Source organism: Poecilia formosa, unplaced genomic scaffold (genome assembly GCF_000485575.1).
Source record: "Poecilia formosa unplaced genomic scaffold, Poecilia_formosa-5.1.2 Scaffold620, whole genome shotgun sequence".
NCBI lineage: Eukaryota > Metazoa > Chordata > Actinopteri > Cyprinodontiformes > Poeciliidae > Poecilia > Poecilia formosa.
In genome coordinates, this window is record NW_006800559.1 from 26,187 (window position 1) to 52,419 (window position 26,233).

The window sequence follows — 26,233 nt, forward strand, 5'->3', positions numbered from 1 at the left end:
AAACAAAGACAGGTGTTTCAGTAAGATAAGGAACAAGACAAATAACAAAAAAAAAAAGACATTTTTTGTAATTATAACAAAAGAGAATTACAACCAGGTCACATAAGCCTGGATTCATTGGTGGCACTTTCAGAATCTCAATTCGAGTGAAGATTTTAACCTGTTTCTGATGTAAAATTATACAAGACAATAGAGCTTCGGAGCGTGACGTCACTGCTCTAGTCGGAGGGGTGTCAGCGCCATCTTTGTTGCCACCGACAAAAACGACTCTCTCACAGATATTTTAGCTATGGGACGAACTTGCTGCGTTATTGGGTGTAATGTCCGATCACACTACTGAAACGGTAAAAAGATGGAAAACGGACTTTCGTTTCACTATTTTTCTGCTTGGAAACAACGAGAGGAGGCTAAGCTATCGGAGTTAACTAAAAGAAGACGAATGTCCTGGTTGTCCGCGGTTGAGACGTCCTGATATCATCTTCTCCAAAATCCCCAGATACCTACAAGTTTGCTCCAGACATTTCCATTCTGGTGAGTGTCTAAATTCGCTTTGTTGGTGTTGTGTCATAATTTATTTTGCTATTACTTTGTCCGAGTGTTCTCATGATCAGTTTCTGTTGTTCATTTAAGTGGGTCAACCTTGTTTAGGTCGGTAATACAATGAAAACACCGGTGTTCTGACTAGTTAGTTTTGGTCTGTGGGCTGCAAACATGGCGCCAAGCGACGTAAACGTCACACGCTGTGACGTCAGCTCCAAAGCTCTATTGTTTTTTCAGCGATGTCTCATACATATGGTTGAGAATTAGGATCACTTGATAAAAATAATAAATATGTTTAGTTAAATTACGAGAAAAAACAATAATGAAGAAATGACACTGCCACATAGATCTGCGGTAGCCATGTCTTCTGTAAATGAGCTAGGAAATAAAGTGTAACATTACAGAGTTTAAAATATTTCGCTATAGTTTCTGTGGATATCTGTTTGAAATATCACAGTATGACAAATATGTGAAAAACTACACAGCCAGTCGATCTTTTTAAACATGTTATTTTTAATCCCAAGACTCTTTAACATTTATGTCGGCTTTCAGGGATTAATCTTTGCTTTGAGATCTGGTCATGCCACATCAAGATCTATTTCAATTTTCCTTTGCAGATGAACTTAAAAAAAAAGGCAGCATACCATATTAGATCAATAAAAGTCTTTCTAATTAGTTATTCCCGAGATCTTAATGGTTGTTTTACAGAATCAGATAGTATTTCTGCAAAGATTTGTAGTTCTTTAAGCTTATTGCATTGTGTACTTCATGGTTCGGTAAAGGGGTCCTAAAAAGCCACGCCCACAGAAACATCAGTCTTTTCCAGCTGCCACCAGCTGGCACCACCAGTTGATTTAGCCACCAGTTGATCCATAACACCGGATCACACAGTCTGACCAAAGGTTAGTGACGAAGCTGAAGTTGGTTTCTTATTCCAGCTTCCGATTCGGGAAATGGCTAATGGGCGATTCCACCTAATTTTTCACTACTATCCATATCTTTAATTTACTCTTGTTAAAAAATTACAACACCTAGAGACTTCAGACCTGGACTGGATTATCCTGCTCTGATAACATTTTCTGCTTGTGTTTCTGTCCTGGTGAAGCCATTAAAGGAGTCATTTCTGCCATGTTCTAACATGGAAAACACTTTTTAATTGGTAATTCTGTGTTTCCTTTTTGTTTGTCTGTCTTCTTAAGCTCCCCATAGGTCATGCCAGATGGTTGCTAATTTCATCCATAAAATCTTTGAAGAATCTGTCTTCAGATATTTCTGGGCCCAGTCCAGACTCTGGTGGTCGTGTTTCAGCCTTCCTGAAATCGACCATGTCTCTGAGTTCTGAACATCTTCTAGTTACTCCAGGTTGGTTAAAGTTATCGGATTCAGTTTTTCTTCATGCTTGATTCTCCTCAAAGCATTGGTAGTTAATTTGTCTTTTTTTCCCCTCAACTCGTTTCCTCTGACCATGTTGGCTATTTACAACATTTGATTGTTTTTTGTGATCATGCTCCAATAATAGCAATTTCAAGAAGTGATGCATCCTTCTGAGACACTTTAGGCTACTTTTGGCTTTCAAAGTAAGATAAATTTATTTTTGGCGCATTCTGCCTAAAGAAGCTGCTTAATATTCATGCACACCTTGACATAGTGTTTTGACCTCCTTAGGCCTCACTCCTACTGACTACACAGATACACATCACTTGTTATGATTAAAGCCAAGTTTATCCAACTTGGAGTTAGAAAATATTCATAAAAAATGTCTAATGATCAAAATACTCACTTGCCAAATAATTGTGCAAACAGTGTAGTTAAAAGCCTTTGGCCATTCTGATTCCAGAACTGTGCATGGACAAAATTTACACTGCTTATCTTCCATTTAGCTAGTATTTATGTCTATCTCCCTTTCTTGCAATCTTGTTTAGCTAAACCAAACTCTCCTGAGTGAGATCAGAGTTTTTACTGTAAATGTAATCCATAAAGAAGATCAGCACTCGTCTCTCAGCTTGAGTCTAAATTCTTGCCATTAGTCAGTGCATAGAAGTTAATCTCCCACTAATCCTCATTGTTCCTGTCTGTTCTGTTCATTTTAAAAACAAGGGCAAATAGATCATGTAACTCTGTGATGGCATATAAGCCTTCTACTGTGCTATCACTGCACAGTTATTCCCATATCCTGTCCTACTTTAGGAGTAAAACAATAAGGTAAACTCTCATCATTAGCAAAACGTATGCTAATGAGTGCATAGAAAAGGAAAAGGAAATTATTCAGTCAAATAAAAACTAACTCTAAATGAAGCCGATCAGCCATGAAGAACAAAAATAATTAGTAGAAAAATAATGGGAAATTTAACTACCAACTTAGAGTAAATTTTTTTCTTAAAAATTTTACTCTAAGTTGGTAGTTAAATTTCCCATTATTTTTTGACAGGCGGAAAACACCTTAAAATTTTCAACAAATCAAACATGTTATCTAGTTTATATTTGACTGGCTTTCAGTTTTTTTGGGAGTATTTTTGATAACAAAGTCTAAATTGAATTAATTATGTTGATGAGCCAAGGTGAGCAAAGCACCTGCTGAATAACTCCAGATTGGCTATCAGAGCTAACTGTACACATAAAAAGACATGATTAATAAAATAATCTCCAGTAAAAGTATTCATATCTTTAGAACATTTTACATGTTGTCACATTACAACCACAATTATTATTTAGAATTTAATTTGATAGACCAATGCAGAAAACGATGCATGATATACTTTTTTATATAAATAAAATAAATGTATGTTGTGCATACTTACAATGCCTGTAAAACATTCTCAACACTTTGGATCTCTTACACTTTTTTTGGAAAATAAAGTGCACCAAAAACTACTTTTTATGTTAAAGTGAAAACTGATGACAATCAAAAATAATTCAGATTTGATTGAATTATGAAAAATGATGAATGATGAAACTAGGGTTCAATCCTGGAAGAAGACCTGTCACACTTGCAAAAGTCTCTACACTGGTTCAAAGATCCACATTCTATCAGAACAAAGAGACATTACAGCTAAAGCTACAACAGAATGCTTTAGATCAGTAAATCTCCATCTGTAGTACAAACAACTTCATGTACTTAATACAACATCCCCCAAACAAAACAAAAAACAAACATTTATTTTACAGAATTGTAACTAAATCATAATTTGGAAAGCTTCAGTCAAACTCCAGAACTAGGTCCAATTGAAACGTAAACAGGGTTTTTATTTAATATATTTACATAAACAAACATTCATGAAATAGCCCTGTTTATTAAAACAAAATAAATAATACTGATGTAAAGAGTGACATATAGAAAATGCTGAGTTATTTTTGCTGAAATTTGCATAAGCATTTGCTCATACTTTGCAGAAATCAAAGAATCTAATTCTTCCAATCTCTGAAGTCTATTTATCTAAATGCAAAACTAATCTACTCATGTAAGAGTATCAGTAGTTCATAATGTTTCTTAAGTAACTGTAAAAAGTAGTGCAACAAAACTACTCATAGAGTACCTTTGTTTAACTCAAGTAAATGTAACTCCCTCTGAACATATATAACATAACTGGTAGATTATTTTTAACAGCTAATCATATAGTTAACTTCATGTGCATCCAACAGCATTACTCAACTCACTTAGTTTGTTTAAAAAAGGATGCAAAGTTCTTTGCTTTTTGCTGGTTTGCTGCTATGATTCTACCACATACAGATGTGCAGCTCTCCACTTTGTCGGGGTGCAACATCCCCCAATGCCCACCAGCGAGGCCTGACATGAATTGGAAATTATAGGTGCACAGAGTTATACTGCTATCTAGGTGTATAAAGCCTGAGAGATTTTTCTTTGAAAAATCTTTTAGTCTCCTTAAGAGCAACATATTTTATTTCAAATGTTTGAAGTTAAACTAAATTCTGGATCTGTGGTCACAGATGCAAGTGCTTTGCCGCTTCATGCCCAGTTAATCCATTAGAACATATATATTTCTAGCTGCTTCTTTTCAGCATGCCTAAGTTATCTGTGATTAGGTAAAACAGCTGAAAATCCTACAAATCAATAATTAGAGTCTTACTTGCTTTCTTATAGAGTAGGTGGGTGTTTGGTCCTAAGTCACCAGACTTAGGACTTTGGTCCTAAGTCTGGTGACTTAGGACCAAACAACACTGCTTTAAGCAGTGTGATGCTTAAAGCATCACACTGCTTAAAGCATCACACTGCTTTAAGCACATGCACGTATTTAATGAGTCCAGAGATAGTTGCAACATCAAGTCTGACTTTTTGACCTCAGTAGCATTTTGTCTTTCTCAATCTACCCTGCAGTGGACTTCTTGTAAAAAACTCGACCAGTGCCTGACCAGCTGCCTGTTCTGATTTTGAAAATGAGAAAGAAATCTGACACAGTATTGTCCTACTGCTGGAGGTAATGCAAGCCATGGTCCCAAGTCAGTCTTCATAAGTCTTAGCGGATTTATATTTGCAACTTTCTTTTTCTGTAAAGCAAATAGGGTAAAAAATTTACATGAGTTATAAAACAGTTTTTTTTAAGATGGGGGACTTTGTGAGTCAGCATCCCAGTTCTTCCCACGACTTTTCTTCCTGTTTCTCTCTGCCATCACCACAGCTGCCACCACAGTCACCAGGACAGTGACAGAAATGACGAGGACAGTGGCCGTCTCCGCAACACAGAGCTGGCTGTCCACCCAGGCCAGAGAAGCCCCCACCAGTTGTGGGGGGTCCTTGCAGGTCACATTTCGGTAGTCGTCAATATGGAGGTAGCGGACATGTAAGATCTTGCTGAAGACACGATGTAGCTCACAGTCGCAGCTCCATGGGTTGCCTGACATGGTAAAAATAAGACAGAGAGGAACAAGAAAGTTCTACTTTCAAAATTCTTTCGACTTCTATTATTCTCTTATAAGTTAAAGATATTTCTAATCTCCACGTTTGTGAAGGGAAGGATGTCAATCTAAACTTATTTTTATCTTAAGTAAATCACTGCATTTCTACTGTCTCATTTTGGTCCAATGTGCTTCCTTAAAGGTGTCATGTTGTATGGAGGTTGAAGTGGACCTGTAGGGAAATGTCAAACTGAAATGTGGTTTAATTTGAAAGTTTTTTTTTTTTTTGTTTAGTCATTTTTATGTTAAAAAATAAAACTTTTTGACATCATGTGGCTCAAACCCTGACCCAGTCCGTTTAGTATGCTGTAAAATCTAATTAGATCACCTTACTTAAAAAAAATTAAGCAAAATAAGTTTAAGGTTAGTGAGTAAGAAAACTTCATTTATTTTAAGTAAGCAGTACTAAATCAAGCAGTACAACAACAACAAAAAAATTAAGTTCATGTAAGTTATTTGTCATGTGTCATGTTAACTTATTTTTTTTATTATTTTTGTGCTTGATACAAATGTAACTCGACTTAAAAGGAATAAATACCTACATTTTTCAAGTTCAGTTAAATTAAGCAAACCAATTTCATTGAATGAGTCTTTGCTCTTCCTCTCTCTCTCACTTCTTTTATTAAAGTTTTATTGGTTCTAGAGGCCTTTATTTGAGAATGGTCAGACATGAAAGTGGGCAATGAGAGAGGAGGAAGACATGCAAGCGAGCATCATCAAGCCGAGACTCAACCTGTGAGAGCCGCGTCGAGGACCAAAAGGCCTCCTTACGTGGGTTGTGTTTTACCCCTGCGCCACCACAGCACCTCTTTCTCCCACTTCACAGAATTAGTGATTGCATCAAATATTTGAAATACACACACCATTATATACAAAAAATATTCTGTTTGGTAAAATATACAATAATGATGAATTCACTCTCCCTCTTGATCATCACTGTCACTTGCAGGTGCAAAGGTTCCGTCTTGGCATTTTTGCAAGTAAAAAAATGCAATTAATGCCCCCCCACCCACCCACCCAAAAAATTAGTTAGCTGACTTTGGTGACATCTCTAGTATGTCACCAAAGTGACATATTAGTGGTAGACCTGCCTTTGACAAGCACGGACTGTTATTGTTGGTGACTAAAGTTAGCATATTGCTAACAGCCTAGCTTAATAAAATTAGCCAGGAATGAACGTGTCTGTAAAGTTACACAACTAAATGCCATTATTATCATTAAGATTAAGATAAATGTCACAGATGTGTGCAGCAGCCATCTGAGTGGTGGAGCCGTAGGAGGAGCGTTGTGCACTGCACTCTGACAGCAAACACAGGGCCGTAACACAGAACTTGGAGGCTGTGCGGGGGGAAGGGGGGGTCCTATCCTTTTTGGACTGTTGTAACCATCAAACAATCTCCCCTTCATTTCCATCTTATAAGTGCAGACACATTGTTGATGTTACCATTATGAAATGACTTACTATTAAGTAAGTATTGGCAAAACTCAATGCATTTTTTATATTGAGGTAGTGGAGGGTTGTTGTCAGTAGGTGCTAAAAGTAACTAACTTGTAATCTAAGTTAGATTACAAGTAATAAAGTGACTTGTAATCTAACTTAGTTACTTTCCAAATTAAGCAATCAGTAATCTAAGTTAAGTTTTTAAGGCTTAATCAATAATCCAGTTACTTTTTCAAAGTATCTATGCCATCACTGAGTGTAAGTGCCTACGTCAATTCTTTTGCTGCCTCCTTACCAGTAACTAATTTACCAATAAAGTTCAAAATGGCCAGAGAAGGACCTTTCATAAAAGTTTTAGTTAACCTGAAAGCTGAATGTGTGTTGCTGTTGTATGAAGACTGATGAAGGTCTTAAACTTCAGGTGATGCAAGTTGTTTCCTTCCAGATTAAGAATTGCCAGACTATAGAGAGGAGCCAGAGCCTCAGAGTCTATCTGGGAGATGTTGTTGTTACTCAGCTGCAGCACCTAAACAGACAGACAGGCAAAAACTTTTTACACAGAGAATTATTTTCAAAATCATGAGCAAAGAGGTCCACTTGTCTGATTTACATTCTGTTTACACTCTTAATTTTTACCATCATTCTTTTTACTCAGGACAGAGTGAACTACTATTGTTTTATCCTAGAATGTATTCTGACAGTTACTAAGGATTGATTCTATGCACTAATTATTTTTATATCCATCCAACTTGTATATAACAGGCTTGTCATTGTGGGATTTTGAGGGTGCTTGTGCCTAACTCCAGCTGTCAATGGGCTCAGGTTTTTTAAAATAGGATCTTGAAATTAAAACAGAACTCCTAGATCAGTGGTGTCCAGTCATTCACCAAGTGTCATACGGTTGCTCATACGGATAGAGCGACCGTATGTTTTCTACGCTCCTTCACCCTTACGTATCTTCCTTTTTTTGGGGGGAGGGGGGGCGCCGATTTATGTTTTCGCATCCTCCTGAATAATATGTAGTTGCGCTCCTGGATGGGCTCACTGGTGATCTAGGACTTTTCGATGTGTCCTAAATAAAATTGCTGAATAATTCCAGTATTCAGTCAAATTCTCAAGAGTCCTGCTAATTATTTGACTGAGGTGTGTTGGAGCAGGGATACATCTAAAGCTGGCAGAGCACTGGCCCTTCACAACTGGAGTTACCCATCACTGCAGTAGTTAATTACAGTTTATATCGACTTTATTTACCTCAAGTCCAGGCAGCATATCAAGGCTGCCTTGCTCCACCACTGTCAGTCTGTTGTTGTGTAGAAAGAGCTGTCTCAGCCTAGAGAGGCCCCTGAACACACCAGGGCCAACAGACACCAGCTGGTTATAACTGAGGTCCAACTTTTCCATGTTGTCCAAGTGTTCCAAGCTAGAAGGTTGAAAACAAAAGGTATTGTGTGAGATTGTCCTAAAACTCAAAGACAGAAGAAAAAGTCTAGAATAGGGATCTGCATATGCCAACTTTTGGATGCATCCCTGCTCCAACACACCTTAATTTCCTTTCTGGCATGTCCTGTTCACAAACCATACCCGTTTAAAATGAATAGCTCGTTCATTTGATTCAGGTTTGTATTAGCAGGAATGAATCCAACAGTGGCAGGAGGGAGGCATTTGACGACTGGAGTGGCAGACCCCTGGTATAGGACATCATCATCACCTCTTTATTACATCACTCAGCTGAAATTATTTATCAAGGTCTGTTATTGACTTTGTTTCTAAAAGCTGGGAGAAAAACTCCCAGCTACCTAAAAGCTGGCTTTTTGCCAGCTTTTAGGTAGCTTTTAAAGTACCTAAAAAAAATCATATACCCAAAATCTACATTTTGTCATGGGTGAATTTTCTATAATAATAAACCAACACAAACACATGCAGGATTAAAAGGAAAATTAAATTGATACATGGTTTTCAGCATTTTCTGTGAACACAAATCTGAAGAATGTGGTGTTCCATTACATTTTATTTTAATGTTGAAAATCATGTAGGAGGAATAGCATACATGTATGTTGAAACAACATTTCTTGTATAACTCCCTACCCACATCACAGTTATTCACAACTCTGTATTGCTGCATTCCATAAAATCTAAAAAAAAAAAAAATTGTTATAATATACTAAGATTTGAAAATGTTCTTTCTCAAAACTCTGTGTCTTTGTAAAACTCAGACAGGTACCTGAATCCAGATATATAATTTAAATTGTTGTGCTCCATTCGGAGCTCCTTGAGAGCAGACAAGCTGGAGGAGAAGTCCACAGGGAGAGTCGTTATCTGATTCCAGCTGAGATCCAACTTTTCAAGGAAGGATAAAGAAAAAAAAGCCTGCAAATACAAAGATGAGAAACTTCTTATTCTTTAAATAATCATTTTTAAGTTATCTCTGTCCTACTAAATATTAAGTCAAGCAAGACAGTAGTTTTTTTTTTCAATTCAATTCCCACTTTCCTTTTCTTTCAACTCTTAATTCTTAGAAACAATATTTTATCTGCACTCTTGTCATGATCTGCTTCTGTTCTTTCTTGTGAATGACTGCTTGTTTTAGTGATTACTTTACATTTGACATTTTTAAGTCCTTCCAATTGAATTCTGGCCTATTTCTTCCAGCAGAACTTGTATAAATGAGTGATATTTGTTGGACATCTTGCTCGGACATACCGAAGCAGCTTGACCCACAAATTATGCCTCTTGTTGAATAATTTGATGATATACTCAGGGTCTTTGTCAATTTTGAGGTCCTATTTGTCCCCAAGCTTTAGCTTCCTGGCTGATGACTTGCTTTGTTTAAATCTTTACATATGATGTTCTTCATGATGCCATGCATTTTCTGAAGCAGACCCATGCTATCCATCCATCCATCATCTAACACACTTTTCCTTGCATGGTCATGACATACCCATCCTGTCTGTGGGAAATTATATGAACCTAAGGTTAAGCATCTCCACTTTTCAATCAAATGTATTTCAGTCAACTCTCAGCTAATGTTTTTGCCCTTATTCTTCCATCTATTTCTTCCTACCTGTGCTTGTATTTCTTTGATGTGACTGTTGGTCAGCACCAGCACTCTCAGGGACCACAGTCCAATGAAGGTTCGGGTTTCTATGATGCTCAGATTGTTTCCTCCAAGCTTCAGCAGCCACGTACCGTGAGGGAGGCCCCTGGGTACATGTTCAAATTTGCCATTGCAGCAGTCCACCAGGTCAGCGTGCTCATAGCAAATGCAGTGGTGTGGGCACACATATGAGCTTCCCACAGGCAGGAGCAGCCACCCAGAGAAATTAATGGAAAAAATCATGAGGAGGATGGAAGACAAAGGAATATTCATATTTGTGGGAAAACTAGCAAAAAGGAAATATAATAGGAGGCGTAGTTAGAGGAAAGGTTAAATGAAGACTGATTGTTTACATCTCCTGTTTTCTGTTCCAATCACAATGGTCCACCTCAATCCTACTGTGAAAAAAACAAACAAACAAACAAGAAAAACAAAGAGCTTTTACAACAAGGTTAATATTCATGCCAGTAAAAATAATTTAAACCTTTTCAGTGTTCTAATTATTCTTTTGGACAAAATGCCCTTTTTGTCTACCTGCTCTGCAGAAACTGGGCAGATTGAGTTCATTTTGCACTTTCCCTCTACATTGTTCATTTGTAACAACTATGTTATCTGTTAGCAAACAAGTATGATCTTTGAAACATCCCTGAACGATGGCCATGCAAACAGTGATTCCATCAAGTACAATTTAAAAATTGTACTTGATGGAATTTATTACAAGGAATTACAACAGTAATCAATTCTTTCTGTGTTGGGAATGAAACCCAACCTGGCTCAAGTCTACATTCACATATCCACTAATAATTGTAGAAATTTCCTTAGAGCTGTTTTCCACTGGAGAGCTTCTAACCAGTATGGTCAGGTCATATTCATTTTCCATTAGTAGATCTTGCACCAGTAGCACACGGCTCCTTCTTTAAGTTTTGCTCAGAGCTCCATGATGATCAGTCTGTGCAATCTAAATGCTAATAAATCATCATCAACATGTCCCAGCAGATAAATGTGGTCTCTGAACACAAGCTCCCTCTAAATCCTTTAATTGGCGATGTTCTCCATCAGTTCTAAGGTTTTCTACAATTATGCAGCTCACCTTTGTGCAACTACCTTTAAAACAGGGATGCCCAAAGTTGGTCCTTGAGGGCCGGCATCCTGCACGTTTTAGTTCTCTCCCTGGTTGTAGTAACAACCTTTCCAGCAAGTCAATGTTCCTCTTAGGCCTTCTAACGAGCCATCATTTGATCCAGGTGCGTTAAACCTGGGAGAGAACTAAAACATGGAGGATGCCGGCCCTTGGACTGACTTTTGGACACCACTGCTTTAGAACAATCAAACCTGACCTGTTTGGAGTTAATCTGCTGATCTGGCTCCATTTTCTTTTCAGTGTAGATTAAAGTGTCCCACAGACAACATTTAATGCACTTTGGAACTAAGACCAATCCATTACATCTCTATGAGACAAAAACTTAGGAAATTCATTATTTACATTCAAGTGAGGTCTTCACATTCTTTTATTTTTATTTTATTTGTGTTTGTGTGTGTGTGTGTGTGTGTGTGTGTGTGCGTGTGTGTGTGTGTGTTTGTTTGTTTGTAATACCTTGTGGGGACGATTTTCCTGACATATAGTACGTTGTGGGGACCAATTGCTCCTTGTGGGGACCGGAGCCTGGTCCCCACAAGGGGAAACCCTGTTTTTGGGTCAGGGGTCAGAGTTAGGGCTAAGGTTTGAATTGAGTTTTGGTTAGGGTTAGGGTTAGGAATGTGATGGTTAGGGTTAGGAAAAGGGTAAAGGTAAGGTTTAGGCTGTAGAAATGAATGGAAGTCAATGGAAAGTCCCCACACAGATAGCAACACAAACGTGTGTGTGTGTGTGTGTGTGTGTGTGTGTGTGTGTGTGTGTGTGTGTGTGTGTCAAGTTATTGTCTGAGGATAAATGTGGTCCAGTTTCATCATTTACGTTTAAACAATAAAAGATTAAAATTATGAAAAAACATCAGGTTTGATGCTCCTTGGGTTAAATAGCACTGAATGTTTTCAGGTTTCAGTGTTTTTAGGTGAGTTTTGGCACTTTGTAGTTTGTTATTGTCCACAAAGAAAGTTTGCATGGCTGCCGCATATTTTCACAGTAGGTAAAGTGTTTGCATATATTTATGTTCATTTTTATACATGCCGACTTGTACGTAAAATAGGGCATTGCACATTTTTTGTGCGTACACACACTTTATACACGAGACCCCTGAAGTGGGGAAGCTTACATGGTGGGGGTGCGGGCACCATTGGGAAAAGAATATTGCAGAAATGCTGAAGCAATATCCGTGGTCATCAGTCCGGAACATATAGCTTGGGAACAAGAGGGTCTTCCACATAGGATCTAATCATAATCATATCATAGGTATTAAAATATCTTGAAGGCAAAACAGTATTTGTTTTGAAGTGATCATCACAACGACCTGATCTTAGTCCCACAGAAAACTTGTAGATCGAGCAGCAAAAGTGTGTGTTAGTCAGACAACCTGTAAGCCTAATCAGTTCAGCTACACCACTTCTGTCAAAAGGAATGAACAAAATTCCAGCAAATTACAGTGAGACGGTTGTGGAAGGATAACCAAAACATTGGACCCAAGTTGAACAGAGTAATTCTATCAAATACTAAGAAAATTGTCTGAATTTGAAGAAGTACGAAGCAATGCACAAAAGCCTTCGTCTGCTTTGTGAAGAGATTAAACTGCAACTTTTTTGCAATGCAGGGACAAATCCCAGAATACAAAGATCTTCACTCTTCACATTAGTCAAATTACATTCCAATGATAGCTTTAGCTCATCTTGATATTTTTTCAACTCACCTCTTCTGTTGCTGAGGACTCTGTTGCTGGATCTAAAACTTTTTCTGTTCCTTCATCAGCTAACTGACAGTGAGACAAAGGCACCCGTACAAATGCCAGCATAAAAAACAACTAAACACAAATCAATGCTGATGATGGAGGCTTTGACAGCAGACGGCTTTGTTAATAATCCATTAATCCCTGTCAATCACCAAATGCTTCCTCTCATCTACTGATCTCTCTGCAGTGATGGAATTTCTGTCATCGTTTCCTCCCTGTTATATCACTTTAATTTGTCTGCAAAGCCCTCCCATCTGTCTGTTCCTGAATAATTTACATTATATAAAGAAAATCAGCTTAGTGTTCATAGCCTCTGTTTGCATTTTTCAGAAAACATCATTGAATCAGTGTTATTTATCCTCCTGAGAAGCGAAGAAAAAAAGTGTCTTTCAATTTCTGTTTTTTTGTGATTTCCTACCTATCTAGGCCAAAATGAACACCTTAGCACTTTATTTATTTATTATTATTTTTAATTAAAATTTTAAAATTTTACAGCATGTCCATTGTAGTGGACGTCAGGACTATTTCAGTCTAAATTATGACAGAATTTTAAAAAATTTAAAATTGTACAGATAATTGTTTAATGAATCACATTAACCCAACAAGAGGTCAAATTTGAAAAATACATTTAATAATTAGAAGTTATCTATTTCTGGTTGCAGTCTATTGCTTGTTACTTGAAATAAAAACCAAAAATGGCTGCAAACTGCAGGGGTGTCGCTAAACACTATTGCCCAAAAAATGAAGACTTTATTTATTTTTACTTAATTAATTGTTTATTTTTTATTTATTTTGAACATGATAGAAGTATAAAATTACACACATGAACAAGGACTTTCTTCAGAACATCAGCACACATGGCCTATCTTGGATTTCCCAGAGTCAAAATCTTCTGGACTAAAAAATCCAAATGCCAGTTATTAGCAGGAAAATGATGAGGAATAAGTTCTATAAACTTCTCAAAGGGTCTTCCAGTAACTGGAACCATTATGATGAACTAAAGAATACCAAAGCCACACCAATTACCAGAAGATGGGCCACTGTGAACAGAAGGGAGCACCTTAGCTGACTGTCACAAAGTGGTTTGACGATAAACCTGTGGTGATGACCTCCACCATTTATGGGAAAGATCTAAACGATGTGTCCATGATCTTTAGGACCAAATGTTGGTCATAGTGATCCAACATTTGGATCTTTATGACCAAATGTTGAGCTTTCATCAAATGTCGACCAGAACCAAGAAATGGACATTCCCATCACAAATGCCTGGCCCTAGACAAACATACAAATGAATCCTGGTCCACCTAGCATAGCGACTTTCCTGCTCTCTCTCTGGCTCTAATGGTGCATTCACACCAAAGGTGTTTTGAACATCAGGCCCATCTGGTTTACATTCAGTCTATGTGGAGGCATGTTGAGGGCCATGGAGGAGCGTTCCGAGCTTCTAGCGCGGTGCGATTTGAACCGTTTGGACCGTTTTTATGACGTTCCACATAGACTGTGAATGTAAACCAGACGCACCTGATGCTCAAAACGCTTTTGGTAGGAATGCACCAAAAGTGCACATGTATCAAATGCATTTTTGACATGCGTAACGCATTTGGTGAGAATGCACCATGAGTCTATCTCATCATCAGATTGCCCTGGATTTGATGAAGTTCCCTATATTGATATTTATTATCCTGATCTTCATCTGACAACTCCTGATCTGAATTTCCCTCTTGTGGAGGGATGATCTTGTGGAGAATCATGTTTCACTTCTTTCTCCTACAACAATGTGGAGTCATTAAATACACTGAAATAGTCCTGATGTCCATTATAATTGACATTCAGAAAAGGTCTGTTATTTCTAAACAGAAATTATTAAATTGTTTTTACTGCTCAAAATATTATTATTGGTATTTAATTAACAAGAATATAAATAATTATTATGACAAAAATAACAAAAGAAAAAAATATTTGACTTGTCTACCTTCTTTCCATAAAATGTGGTTTCTGGCAGGTCGGTCATTTTGATTTAGGAAAAAAACGGACTTCCCGGTATGCAAACCTATCACATGACACATCCCTGGAAAGCCCAGGATGTCCTCTAAAGAGTACTGTAGGGCTACAAAGGGTAACTCAAAGTAGGAACAAAAAATAAGTTTCAACAAAATGTCCAATATAATGGCCATAGGTCTATGGGCCGGTTCTCAGGAGTTATTCTGAAAAGTTTATTATGGCAGTGCCTTGCAAAAGTAAACTATGCATGTTTTTTACACTTCTTTTTACAATTAAAAATAGGAAAACTAAGGTATACATTTCTGTCCAGTCCCTTTATTCTAGCACCATTAAATAAAATCCAAATCAACCAATTAGTAAAAAAAAGAAAAAAGAAAATACAGTCCAACATAATTTAATCTATGTATTAAAGCTGTAAGCAATTAAACAAATATGAACATAAAAAAATAATTACTGCAGCTTTAAGGAAAAGGTTAGATTAGTAAGTCATGCCATCTATTTATATGTATGCTTAAATATATCTACTTACATCACACACACATCTATCTATCTATCTATCTATCTATCTATCTATCTATCTATCTATCTATCTATCTATCTATCTATCTATCTATCTATCTATCTANCTATCTATCTATCTATCTATCTATCTATCTATCTATCTATCTATCTATCTATCTATCTATCTATCTATCTATCTATCTATCTATCTATCTATCTATCTACACACACACACATACTCATACCTGCTACATATTATCATATTCTATTAAGTAATTTAGTTTTCTTTTGAAATCGAATAATAATTTGTTTTTATTTACTACCCAAGTTCTTCTTCAATAACTATTAGACCGTCATGAATCGCATTCCATACCAGTAGGTGGCGGTAATTCTATTTCACGTTTCTTGCCAACCGCCAATAAAAATCAGGAAGAAGAAGAAGAAGAAGAAGAAGAAGAAGAAGTAGGAGCGAGCGGTCCATGAGGCGTCTATGCTTATATTATGTCTATGATAGACATAAGAGTAGACCCCGCATTGGCTGCTCCGGCGCAGGAAATACGGTGGCCATCTTGGAGCGGTCGTCCCTCCTACTTTGCTCAACTAAAACAGCAGAAGATGCCTCAGCACTGAGGGATATTGTTGTTCGGATCGATGGACTATTGATGTGAGGGCTCCACAGACAACATTTCACAAGTAAGATGGATATATTATTGTGTATATATTGTGATTAGAATATTACTTTACTGTATTTATGTCCACCGGTGAGATACGAGCTAATATTAGCTACAATTATTGGTGTAATACCGGGGTTCAGCTCCGCTATGAAAGCTAACTGAGATTCTGTAAATCTAAAAAAAAAATTATGCTCTAACATTGACTTAGATTATCTGACACAAGAGCCTACATTAGAAATGTTACAATGTAACATATACTCTATTATAAAACTTATATTAATTTTTATAATATTCATCAGCAAAGTTTACCAGCAGGGCTGAGCTCAAATCGTGACCCCGCACCTACTAATGGCACTTCCGGTGGCAGGTGTCATTTGGCGTCACAAGCATAGACGCCTCATGGACCGCTCCGGCGCAGGAAATACGGCGGCCATCTTGGGGCGGTATACCCTCCTACTTTGCTCAATCAAAACAGCAGAAGATACCTCAGCACTGAGGGATATTGTTGTTCTGGTCGATGGATTATTGATGTGAGGGCTCCACAGACAAAATTTCACACGTAAGATGGACATATTATTGTGTATATATTGTGATTAGAATATTACTTTACTGTATTTATGTCCACCGGCGAGATACCAGCTAATATTAGCTACAGTGCTTGGTGTAATACGGGTTCAGCCCCGCTATGAAGGCTAACTGAGATTCTGTACATCTAAAAAAATTAATTATTCTCTAACATTGACTTAGATTATCTGATACAAGAGCCTATATTAGAAATGAAACAATATAGCACATATTATAAAACTTATATTATGTGTTATAACATTCACCGGCAAAGTTTACACAGGTGGTAAAGACTATTATTTATATTCTTTCACTCTGTTAAAAGTAAGATACATCCTAAATCTTCCGTTTTTGTTTTGAAAATTTCCTAAAGACACGATGTGAGGAAGAAGAGGGAGAAATCTATAAAGAGAGACGGATTCACTGCAGCACGGATGAATCTCACACACACACACACACACACACACACACATATATATATATATATATATATATATATATATATATATATATTAATCATTATTTATTTGTGCCATTATTAATCTTTATTTATTAGTGTTTGTATAGTTATATAAAATATGTATTGATATTACTAAATAATTTATTAAATAAATTATGAACGGCTGTGTGCTTTGTAATATGCTTTTCATACATCGATATCAGAATATTCCATTCCTATTCTATTGTTATAGCCACTAAGCATATTTAAATGATGAACTATGTATTAAAAACATACTTAAAAAATACAATTGTTTATTAATGTTGCTTTGATAGATGTTTGAATATGGTTTACAGTAACAAAAAAGCGTGTTACGATCGATTAAATGCGCTGATACGTCATTGTGCTGCTAAACACATAAAGCTGAGTGGAGCGGTGTACCGCTCCAAGATGGCCGCCCTAAATCTCATCAGCGACAATAGGCGAGAGCGGTCCATGAGGCGTCTATCCTTATATTATGTCTATGGTCACAAGCATAGAAGTGCCACTGTTTTCGGGGCTAGCTGTCAGTGTTGCCACTGGCTTCGGCAAATGGACTACATATCCCATGATGCTTTATAACTAGTAGAAGAAGAACTTGAAGACAGACGAAGAAGAAATAATTTTGTAGGGATTTTTTCGCAGAAAGACTTATGTAAATATTTCGAATATCATTATGTATGATTCGTTCATCCTATTTATTCACTAAAGTTCATCTGAATAATCCAGCTGACTCCTTTCGACTTTGAATTAATCAAATACACAGCAGGTATCAGGGATGCCATTGGTTTCGGCACCTTTGCAACAGCTGAGTCTGGCTTCCGCTAGAGATGCCGTTAGGTGTCCAGGATGTTTCAGAGCTGTCACAATTGGTGCCGATGTTTTGGGGGATGGCAATGCCAGTTTTTGGAAAATATATTGCTTATATTGCCCGTTTATAATTTTTTTTCCAGTGGTAATTGTATTGGGTTAATTATCCGTTTAAGACCTTGAATATTTCTGACTTAATTTAATTGAAGGAAGATGGCCAAAGTAATTGAATCTACCACTAAGTGTCACTGTTACAGTGGAACCTGTTGAACCCCGTTGGGTTGCCAGATGAGACTTTGGCCAAGATGGAAATATGCAGTAGTTGTGTAAAACATATATTGTAGAAATTAATAGTTTGAAAAAAAAAAGTTTAAACATAATGAAATATTATAATTTATCATGGAGGAATAATATGTTTTTGATCCTGATGTAGTAAATTCACACGTTGACTAAACATAAATTTTACAGAAGACTTCAAATTATTTCAGAGAGGGATTTTACAAAGATTTTAGTTCTTGGCTATTGAAAACTTAAATCATATGTTATTGCTGTTTAAAGTATTTACATACAATGGCTAATAAATATTGAGAAATCAATTACTATGCATATACTTTGTGACAAACTTTAAAACATGTCGAAACATATCTGCCAATTAAAATAATATGTAAACGGCACAATTTTTATTTAAAAAAGCATTTGCATCTTAAGTATAACCCAAAGTAATTTTTATTTCCAAAAATATGTAACAATCTTGTTCTTAATGCTGCTTAGGATTCACACATTGTCAAAGTTTTTGAGGTGTACATACTTTGTGTTTTGACTTACATCAGTGTAAAAAATTTGAAGGTGGTTTAACTTGAAAGTGAAAGTCCTCCTGCTGCCTTGAAAATGCTGTTGAAATGCATTTTGTAGCTCAGATTTTATTCATTGTCTCATCTTTGAATAAGAAAACTTTAAAGACAATGTCCAGAACCAGAAACAAACATGGAGAAGCAACCTTCATTTATGCCGCACAAATCTGGAATGAACGTCGCAATTAATGAAAAATAGCAGATATAAAATATATTAAATAATAAGTAATAACTCTTTAAAACTGGTTAACAGGCATTTTTGGAAAATTATAACATGTTTTCCAAAAACTTTGCATTATCTTAAAAAAAAACTCTGAAAGTTATAGTGGCTACATGGTCTATTACTTTCTTGGGAACTTATGATGCATGGTTCATAAGTTGGGAGCATGGTTCCACTGTCATGGAACCATGCTGAACATAATGTCACTCTGGAATTGTCAATATATCATGTTGCCACTGTAATATGAACTAATAAGTCAATATTAGTGAACTTACCCAGTTTAATAATCAATAGCATTATATTAAGGTAATTGTATGAAAATAATTATAATCCGGAACTGACAGGAGCTTGTCAGCACTGACATACCATGGCCACCTAGTGTCAGTTGTAGTGACACCTAGTGGTAGCTATTATCAGCTGTCGCAGAAGAGGTCCCATCTGACATGCATTCAGTGCACGTGTTGTCTTTCTCTAAGTCGGAACACCGGCTGTATATTTAAATATGTATGAGAATTATGTTTTAATTAAGATATATTTTATTTCTATTTGTTTGAACTAAAGTTATTCATATACTACATTCTATCTGAAGAAGATAGAATGAGGTCACAGCAGCCCGTGGCACCCATGGCCACTTGTGCCACCTTACTTGTGCCACCTTTCCCGGTAGTAAGGTGGCACCGGAAAAGGTGGCACAGCAGCCCATGGCCATGGGTGCCTCATTCTATCTGTTTCAGATAGAATGTAGCATATGAATAACTTTAGTTCAAACAAATATAAGTAAGTGGCCACCTTACTCGGTAGGAAGGTGGCACAAGTGGCACCTTACCCGGAAGCCCGTGGCACAAGTGGCACCTTACGGCAGCTGTCAACATGTTTTCACTGAGGCTCTTTATTGGAAACTGAAATTTGAGACTGTATCCAAAATAGACCAGAGTATATTTGCTTTTTTGAGGGAACACTACACTTAAGAGGAAATGCAATACGTTGTGCCAGATCCACCGGTGTTTTCTTGAATTATAAATTCATTCATATTAAATCTGACACAGAAGCTGTCACCAAATAATATTCTATTCGTATTCTATTGTTTTCCCCACAAAGCATATTTAAATATGCTGAACTATGTATAACACAATTAAAAAATACTTTAAAAATACAATTGTTTATAAATGTAGCTGCTTGTATAAGGTTTCCAATAACAAAACAGCGTGTTATGAAAGATTAAATCCGCAAATACGTCATTGTGCCTGCCAAACGTATAACGCTGAGTGGAGAGGTCGACCACTCTAAGATGGTCGTCCTAAATCTTGTCAGCGACAATAGGTGAGAGCAGTCCGTGAGGCGTGGGAGGTGCCAGTATGAGGTTGTGGCAACCCTTGGAAGGTGCCGAAGACAGTGGCAACACTCACAGCTAGCCCTGAAAACAGTGGCACTTGTGACGCATAATGGCAGGTGTCAGCGGAAGTGCCAGTATGAGGTGCCGAAGTCAGTGACAACACTGACAGCTAGCCCCGAAAATAGTGGCAGCTGTGACACCTGCCACCGGAAGTGCCACGGTAGGCGCGGTGTCATGACTTGCGCCTGCTGTTTCTCAAGTTTACACAGGTGGTAAAGACTATTATTTATGTGTAATTCTTTCACTCTGTCAAAAGTAAGATGTCTCCCAAATCTTCTGTTTTTGTTTTGAAGGTTTCATAAAGACACGATGTGAGGAAGGAGAGGGAGATATCTTTAAAGAGAGACGGATTCACTGCAGCACGGATGAATCTCTCATCGGATTTTGGACTCAATCTCAGCTGCTGAATCATTCTGGAAAACAGCCGACGGGTAATATATATATTATTAGGCTGTACATGTTTATATATATCTATGCATATAAACATGTATCTAATATGTATTATTCAGTATTAATCATTATTAATCTGTGTCATTATTAATCATTATTTATTTGTCTTTGTATATTAATATAAATATGTATTGATATTACTAAATTTATTAAATAAATTATGAAATGCTGTGTGGTTTGTAAAATGCTCATCATACATCAATATCAGAATATTCTATTCCTATTCTATGGTTTTCCCCACTAAGCGTATTTAAATATGCTGAACTATGTATCAGTGCAATTAAAAAATACTTAAAAAATACAATTGTTTATAAATGTAGCTTTGACAGACGTTTGAATATGGTTTCCAGTAACAAAAAAACGTGTTATGATCGATTAAATCCCCTGATATGTCTGTCATTGTGCCTGCTAGACATACAACGCTGTGTGGAGTGGTCGACCCTTCCAAGATGGCCACCCTAAATCTCGTCAGCGACAATAGGCGAGAGCGGTCCATGAGGCATCTATTCTTATATTATGTCTATGGTTGCCGCCAAGTACATGTCGCTGCAGCAAACAGAAAGGGACGGGGGACCACTGTCAGTCTTATACCTTATTTGAAATTGGGACCGTTGCACTCCGGAAGTGAAGGGGGCGCTATTTCCTATATTATCCGCGGCATTCCGTTTTTAATTTCTTTTGAAATTTGTGATATATCTATTTTTAAGAAGGATTTTCACTCTCAGTATGTTTTTGAACTTCTCTCTCTTATTTACTTAAGCGCAGCTCACAGTTTTTAACAAATTCTGTAGTTTTTGGCGTACTTCTAAATCTGCTCCTGAGTCGCATTTTTTCGGGATCTACTGCTGCCTCTAGTGGCGTGGGGGTGGTAACACAACTAATCTAATTACATTACTAAATCAAAATACCACAAAGTCTTTATTATTTATTATTAATTCTGGCATTACTGGAACAGTAAAAGATAAATTCCTCACAAAAGAACATACCTTTTCATTTTCTTAAGGAAGTAGAGCTAATTAAATGAGATAAACAAGAACTGAAAGTGATTCCAGTTTTAATTGATGGCCAACCTGTTGAAACCGTGGCAAATTTTAAATACCTCAGGTAATTCCTGGACAGTCAGCTCAACTTTGCTGAAAACACTGACTATATCTTTAAGAACTGTTCTCAGAGACTCAACCTGTGAGGGATTTAAACCCCTCCCTAACAGGTGTTGTTTTTGTACTTCTATATTCTAAGTTATCTGGTAAATGTATTTCTTGTTTGGAGGAAGTAACTTGCTTTATTTAATATTTTTGTTTTAATCATTCTCTCTCCTCTTTGAGGTCACTTGGTCATGTGTTGCCATGGAAGCATGCGCATGAGCAGCGCTGACAAGAACCTGGTGTTTTCAATCAGCTTCACTAGGGAAATTCATTGAGAAGGAGGGGAGATGTTTTTGGTTTTTGTTGGGCCCAGATTGTTTTTCTTTTAGTTTTGAAGTTGTTAGTGTTAGTTGTAATTATGTAAATATTTTTCTACACAGCAAATCCAGGAGGCCCAGATTAACACTGTCAGATTTCATCTAAACACTTTTAAAGTGTCTATATGGGTCCACACCAGAAAGTGTTAATTTAACTCTTTTTGGAGAGTTAGTACTTTAACTCTTATAAAGTGTCAAATATCAAATCTGCTGGAGTTAATAATTTAACACTTACTAACACTAATTCAGTGTTAGATCTTAATATTAACTCTCACAGAGTACTTCTTTAACTTCTTAAGTTATTTGTAATTAATATTAAATAGGTATTTTATTGCTTTGAACTTTTAATTTTTTTTTTAAAATAACCATTTAATAAAGAGGCAATGATTTTCTCAAATGCATTTATTTCAAAATGTGCACCATAATTACAAAACATATTACAACGTGGAATAATGTGCGTGTTTCACATGTCGCTTTCATTCACATATTACTTATTAAAAGGTCTAACATATCAGCTGTGCAATGCAAAATGCAGTATGCTTAATACATTTTTCTTCAATACTATATGCATGAAATTGTTCAAAGTACAAGGTGGAGAAAGTAAAGCCTGTATCAATGCATGCAGTTCATGTAATATGATAGAGTACATTTTCTTTTAACAGGTAGATTACCAGATATGTACAGTACATAACAGACCAACCTGATATTCAGATCCATCATTTCTTATCCAGTTTATGTTTCTGTTGATAAGAGAAAGTTCCTCTCTGCACTCCACCAGAGAGATGTCCACTCACTAACAGATTGTCTTCAGGTTGTTGGGCTGTTCGTGTAGTTTGCCCGGAGACGCCAACATGCTCCTCTACTGCATTAGACTGTCTGTGTCGGTCTCTGGATCATGGCAAACAAAAAACATAACAATGAGGAATGGAACGAAGGAATACATTTTTTTCTACAACTCTAACAACAAGCCTCAATTACAGAGATGTAGGGTTTCAGTGATATTAATACTTACATAATAATTTCTGGTGCTTGAATCTTCGAAGAATTCTTGGAAGGATCAGGAGGGGGAGGTTAGGCTGAGACTGGAGATTCATCCTCAACCAACTGGTTCTAATATATACAAAAAGGCAATAAAAGGATTAAAACATGCTGCAAAACGTATATAAGAAGAAACGACAGCGGGAATAATGCTTTCAACGTGAAAAAGCCTTTTACATTTTTTCAAAGGAAAAAAATCGATCAGAAAGGTTGATAAATCTGACCAATATGCATGTAAACGTTCAACATCATGAAAAAACATACACCAGATTATTACGGATCTGTTCAAGTTAGCCAGTAATTTGACTGAATCTTCACTGGCTTGATTTTTTTCCAACAAATACTCTGCTAACATTCGGCATGCTAAGCTAAAAATGCTAACACTGAGCCGTGTGGCCAGGGGCGCAACTACATATTATTCAGGTGGATGCGAAACATAAATCCTCCCCCCCTTCCCCCTCCGAGACGAAGACACGTGAAAGGTAAAACTTGCTACATTTACATGTGCGCAGCCGAGGTGTTGAGGGGATCCATTTTGGTGGCCTTAGGATCATATCTCTGCTTTTTGCAGATGATGTGGTCCTGTTGGCTTCATCAGAACGTGATCTGCAGCTCTCGCTGGAGCGGTTCGTGGCCGAGTGTGAAGCGGCCGGGATGAGAATCAGTGCCTCCAAATCCGAGGCCATGGTCTTGAGCCGGAAAAGGGTAGAGTGCCTTCTCCAGGTCAGAGGGGTCGTCCTGCCTCAAGTGGAGGAGTTTAAGTGTTTGGGGATCTTGTTCACGAATGGGGGAAGAGGGGAGCGGGAGATCGACAGGCGGATTGTCTGCCGTGAAGCGGGTGCTGTACCGATCAGTCGTGGTGAAGAGAGAGCTGAGTCAAAAAGTGAAGCTTTCGATTTACCGGTCGATCTACGTTCCCACCCTCATCTATGGTCATGAGCTTTGGGTCATGACCAAAAGAACGAGATCGCGGATACAAGCGGCCGAAATGGGTTTCCTCTGGAGGGTGGCTGGGCTCTCCCTTAGAGATGGGGTGAGAAGCTCGGTCATCCGGGAGGGACTCAGAGTAGAGCCGCTGCTCCTCCACGTCGAGAGGAGCCAGTTGAAGTGGCTCGGGCATCTGGTAAGGATGCCTCCTGGACGCCTCCCTGGTGAGGTGGTCCGGGCACATCCCACCAGGAGGAGGCCCCGGGGAAGACCCAGGACACGCTGGAGGAACTATGTCTCTCGGCTGGTCTGGGAACGCCTTGGGGTTCCCCGGAGGAGCTGGAAGAAGTGGCTGGGGAGAGGGAAGTCTGGGCCTCCCTTCTGAAGCTGCTGCCCCCGCGACCCGACCCCGGATAAGCGGAAGAAAATGGATGGATGGATGGATGTGCGCGAAGTGAAGGAGCGTAAGGGCGCGGTGAAGTGTATGCGATGGCATCATCGGGGCGCCGCCCCCTCCAGACGGGGTTTTGACGCCCCCTCTGGTGCAGCGCCCCTATGCGTTGCATGTGCTGCGTACCCACTTTTTGCACCACTGCGTGTGGCAAACATGACGTCTATCATACAGGTTGAGCACAACTCAAAATAATAGTTATAAACCATCTCAGAAAAAAATGACTTACCAAGCGTGGTAAACACCTCAGACAGATGGAAAGTAAATAGTCCTGAAATGACTTGGCTTCTGTCGCTTTGCTTCGGTGGGAATCTGTGATTCTGGGGGTGGAGTCAGTGAATTAGCTCCTTCAGTGTTATAGCCGCTGTAGGAGTTCAGAGTTAAGAAGTCAAGAGTTACTGATTCCATTTTAACACCTCTAGATTTGATACGGAAACACTTTGTTTTAACACTGGATTTTAACTACTAATAATATACACCCCAGAGTTACATAAACAGAATGGGACTCTATAAGTGTAAAATTAACTCTGCTTTTGCACAAAGTCTACTAACATCAAAACATTTAACACTTTTGAATTTGCTGTGTAGGAATATAGTTTAGTACAAATGTGACTTTTTTTCTATCTGGAAATGTAAATGTTGTCTCTACCCCTTAATTAGTCCTGGTAGGAGTCAATCCTTTAAAAGCCAGGTGGTTTAGAGCAGAGGGAGACTCTCCCTCCTGTGGGTTGAATTCATGTCATGCTGCGATGCTGGAGTGAAATGTTTCTTAAGAACTACATAAAGGAAAAAAATTCAGAGCTCTACAATTTCTAGATCTTGTCTGATTTTTTTATTGCAAACCAACACTACCTTTTAAGAAGACCTAGTGATCTAGGGGTTACCCAGTTTGAGGTTGTTAAAATGTTAAAACTTAACATTCTAACTTGAGTTTCAACTCAAGTTAAAAGAACATTTTAACTCAAGTTTTAACTTTTCATCTCCTCTGCTGGTTTGGTCACTTGAACTGCAGATTAACAGACAATCTTTTAAGAATACTTTGAACGGCAAGAAATATTTTAGCAGAGAGCATCCATCCTTGTTTTTTGTCAGTTTGAACCTCTGAGCTCATGAAGGCGTTACTTTGTTCCTCTGGCAACTAAGAACATCTATTAGAAGTTATTTATTGGCAGTGCAATAATTATTCCTAACCAAACTAAATTATGTCATTTAATTAGCTCTACATTCTTAAGAAAATAGAAAAAAAATATGTTGCTTTATAAGATATTTTATCTTTTACTGGCAAACGATAAACTATCGAAATTAATTATTTACTATTAATGCCGAAATTAATAGTAAATAATAAAGACGTTGTGGTATTCTGATTTAGTAATGTAATTAGATTACTTGTGTTACCACCCCCACGCCACTAGAGGCAGTAGCAAGCCTGAAAAGATGCAACAAAGGAATAGATTTAGAAGTACACCGAAAGCTACAGAATAGACACTTTTCACAGTGACGTCAGACAATGGCCGCCATAACTCAAACCTGGGTATCTTTACTTCCGGT

General features: G+C 37.6%; 2 protein-coding genes across 4 annotated transcripts in view; one reads left to right on the forward strand and one right to left on the reverse strand.

Moving 5' to 3' along the window:
* Positions 1-5,082: 5,082 nt before the first annotated feature.
* Positions 5,083-13,999, reverse strand: LOC103130277 (leucine-rich repeat-containing protein 70). Of its 3 annotated transcripts, XM_016665795.1 has the most exons (6): positions 12,827-12,907; positions 9,954-10,384; positions 9,114-9,259; positions 8,144-8,312; positions 7,256-7,418; positions 5,083-5,390 (listed from the first exon to the last, which is right to left on the reverse strand). In XM_016665795.1, exons 2-6 carry the CDS (start codon positions 10,257-10,259, stop codon positions 5,095-5,097), a joined length of 1,080 nt encoding a protein of 359 aa, XP_016521281.1. In that variant the 5' UTR covers positions 10,260-10,384; positions 12,827-12,907; the 3' UTR covers positions 5,083-5,094. The 3 variants fall into 3 exon arrangements, with proteins under 3 accessions (XP_016521281.1, XP_016521283.1, XP_016521282.1); XM_016665797.1 differs by lacking the exon at positions 9,954-10,384 and having other exon boundaries at positions 12,827-13,999; XM_016665796.1 differs by lacking the exon at positions 12,827-12,907 and having other exon boundaries at positions 9,954-11,165.
* Positions 14,000-20,768: 6,769 nt separating this feature from the next.
* Positions 20,769-26,233, forward strand: part of pex12 (peroxisomal biogenesis factor 12) — a 21,195-nt gene continuing 15,730 nt past the window's right edge. Inside the window, exon 1 of the mRNA XM_016665794.1 lies at positions 20,769-20,788. The gene's annotated coding sequence lies outside the window, so the exon portion shown is untranslated. The remainder of the gene's footprint in view (positions 20,789-26,233) is intronic.

Bases quoted from the DNA above. Each gene is read 5' to 3' on its own strand.
- LOC103130277 (XM_016665795.1), bottom strand. From the start codon at position 10,259: ATGAATATTCCTTTGTCTTCCATCCTCCTCATGATTTTTTCCATTAAT. The intron at 7,419-8,143 runs GTAAATAAAGTC...CTGTCTGTTTAG, and splicing joins ATATGCTGCCTGGACTTGAG to GTGCTGCAGCTGAGTAACAA. The intron at 5,391-7,255 runs GTTAACTAAAAC...TTACCATGTCAG, and splicing joins AACACACATTCAGCTTTCAG to GCAACCCATGGAGCTGCGAC.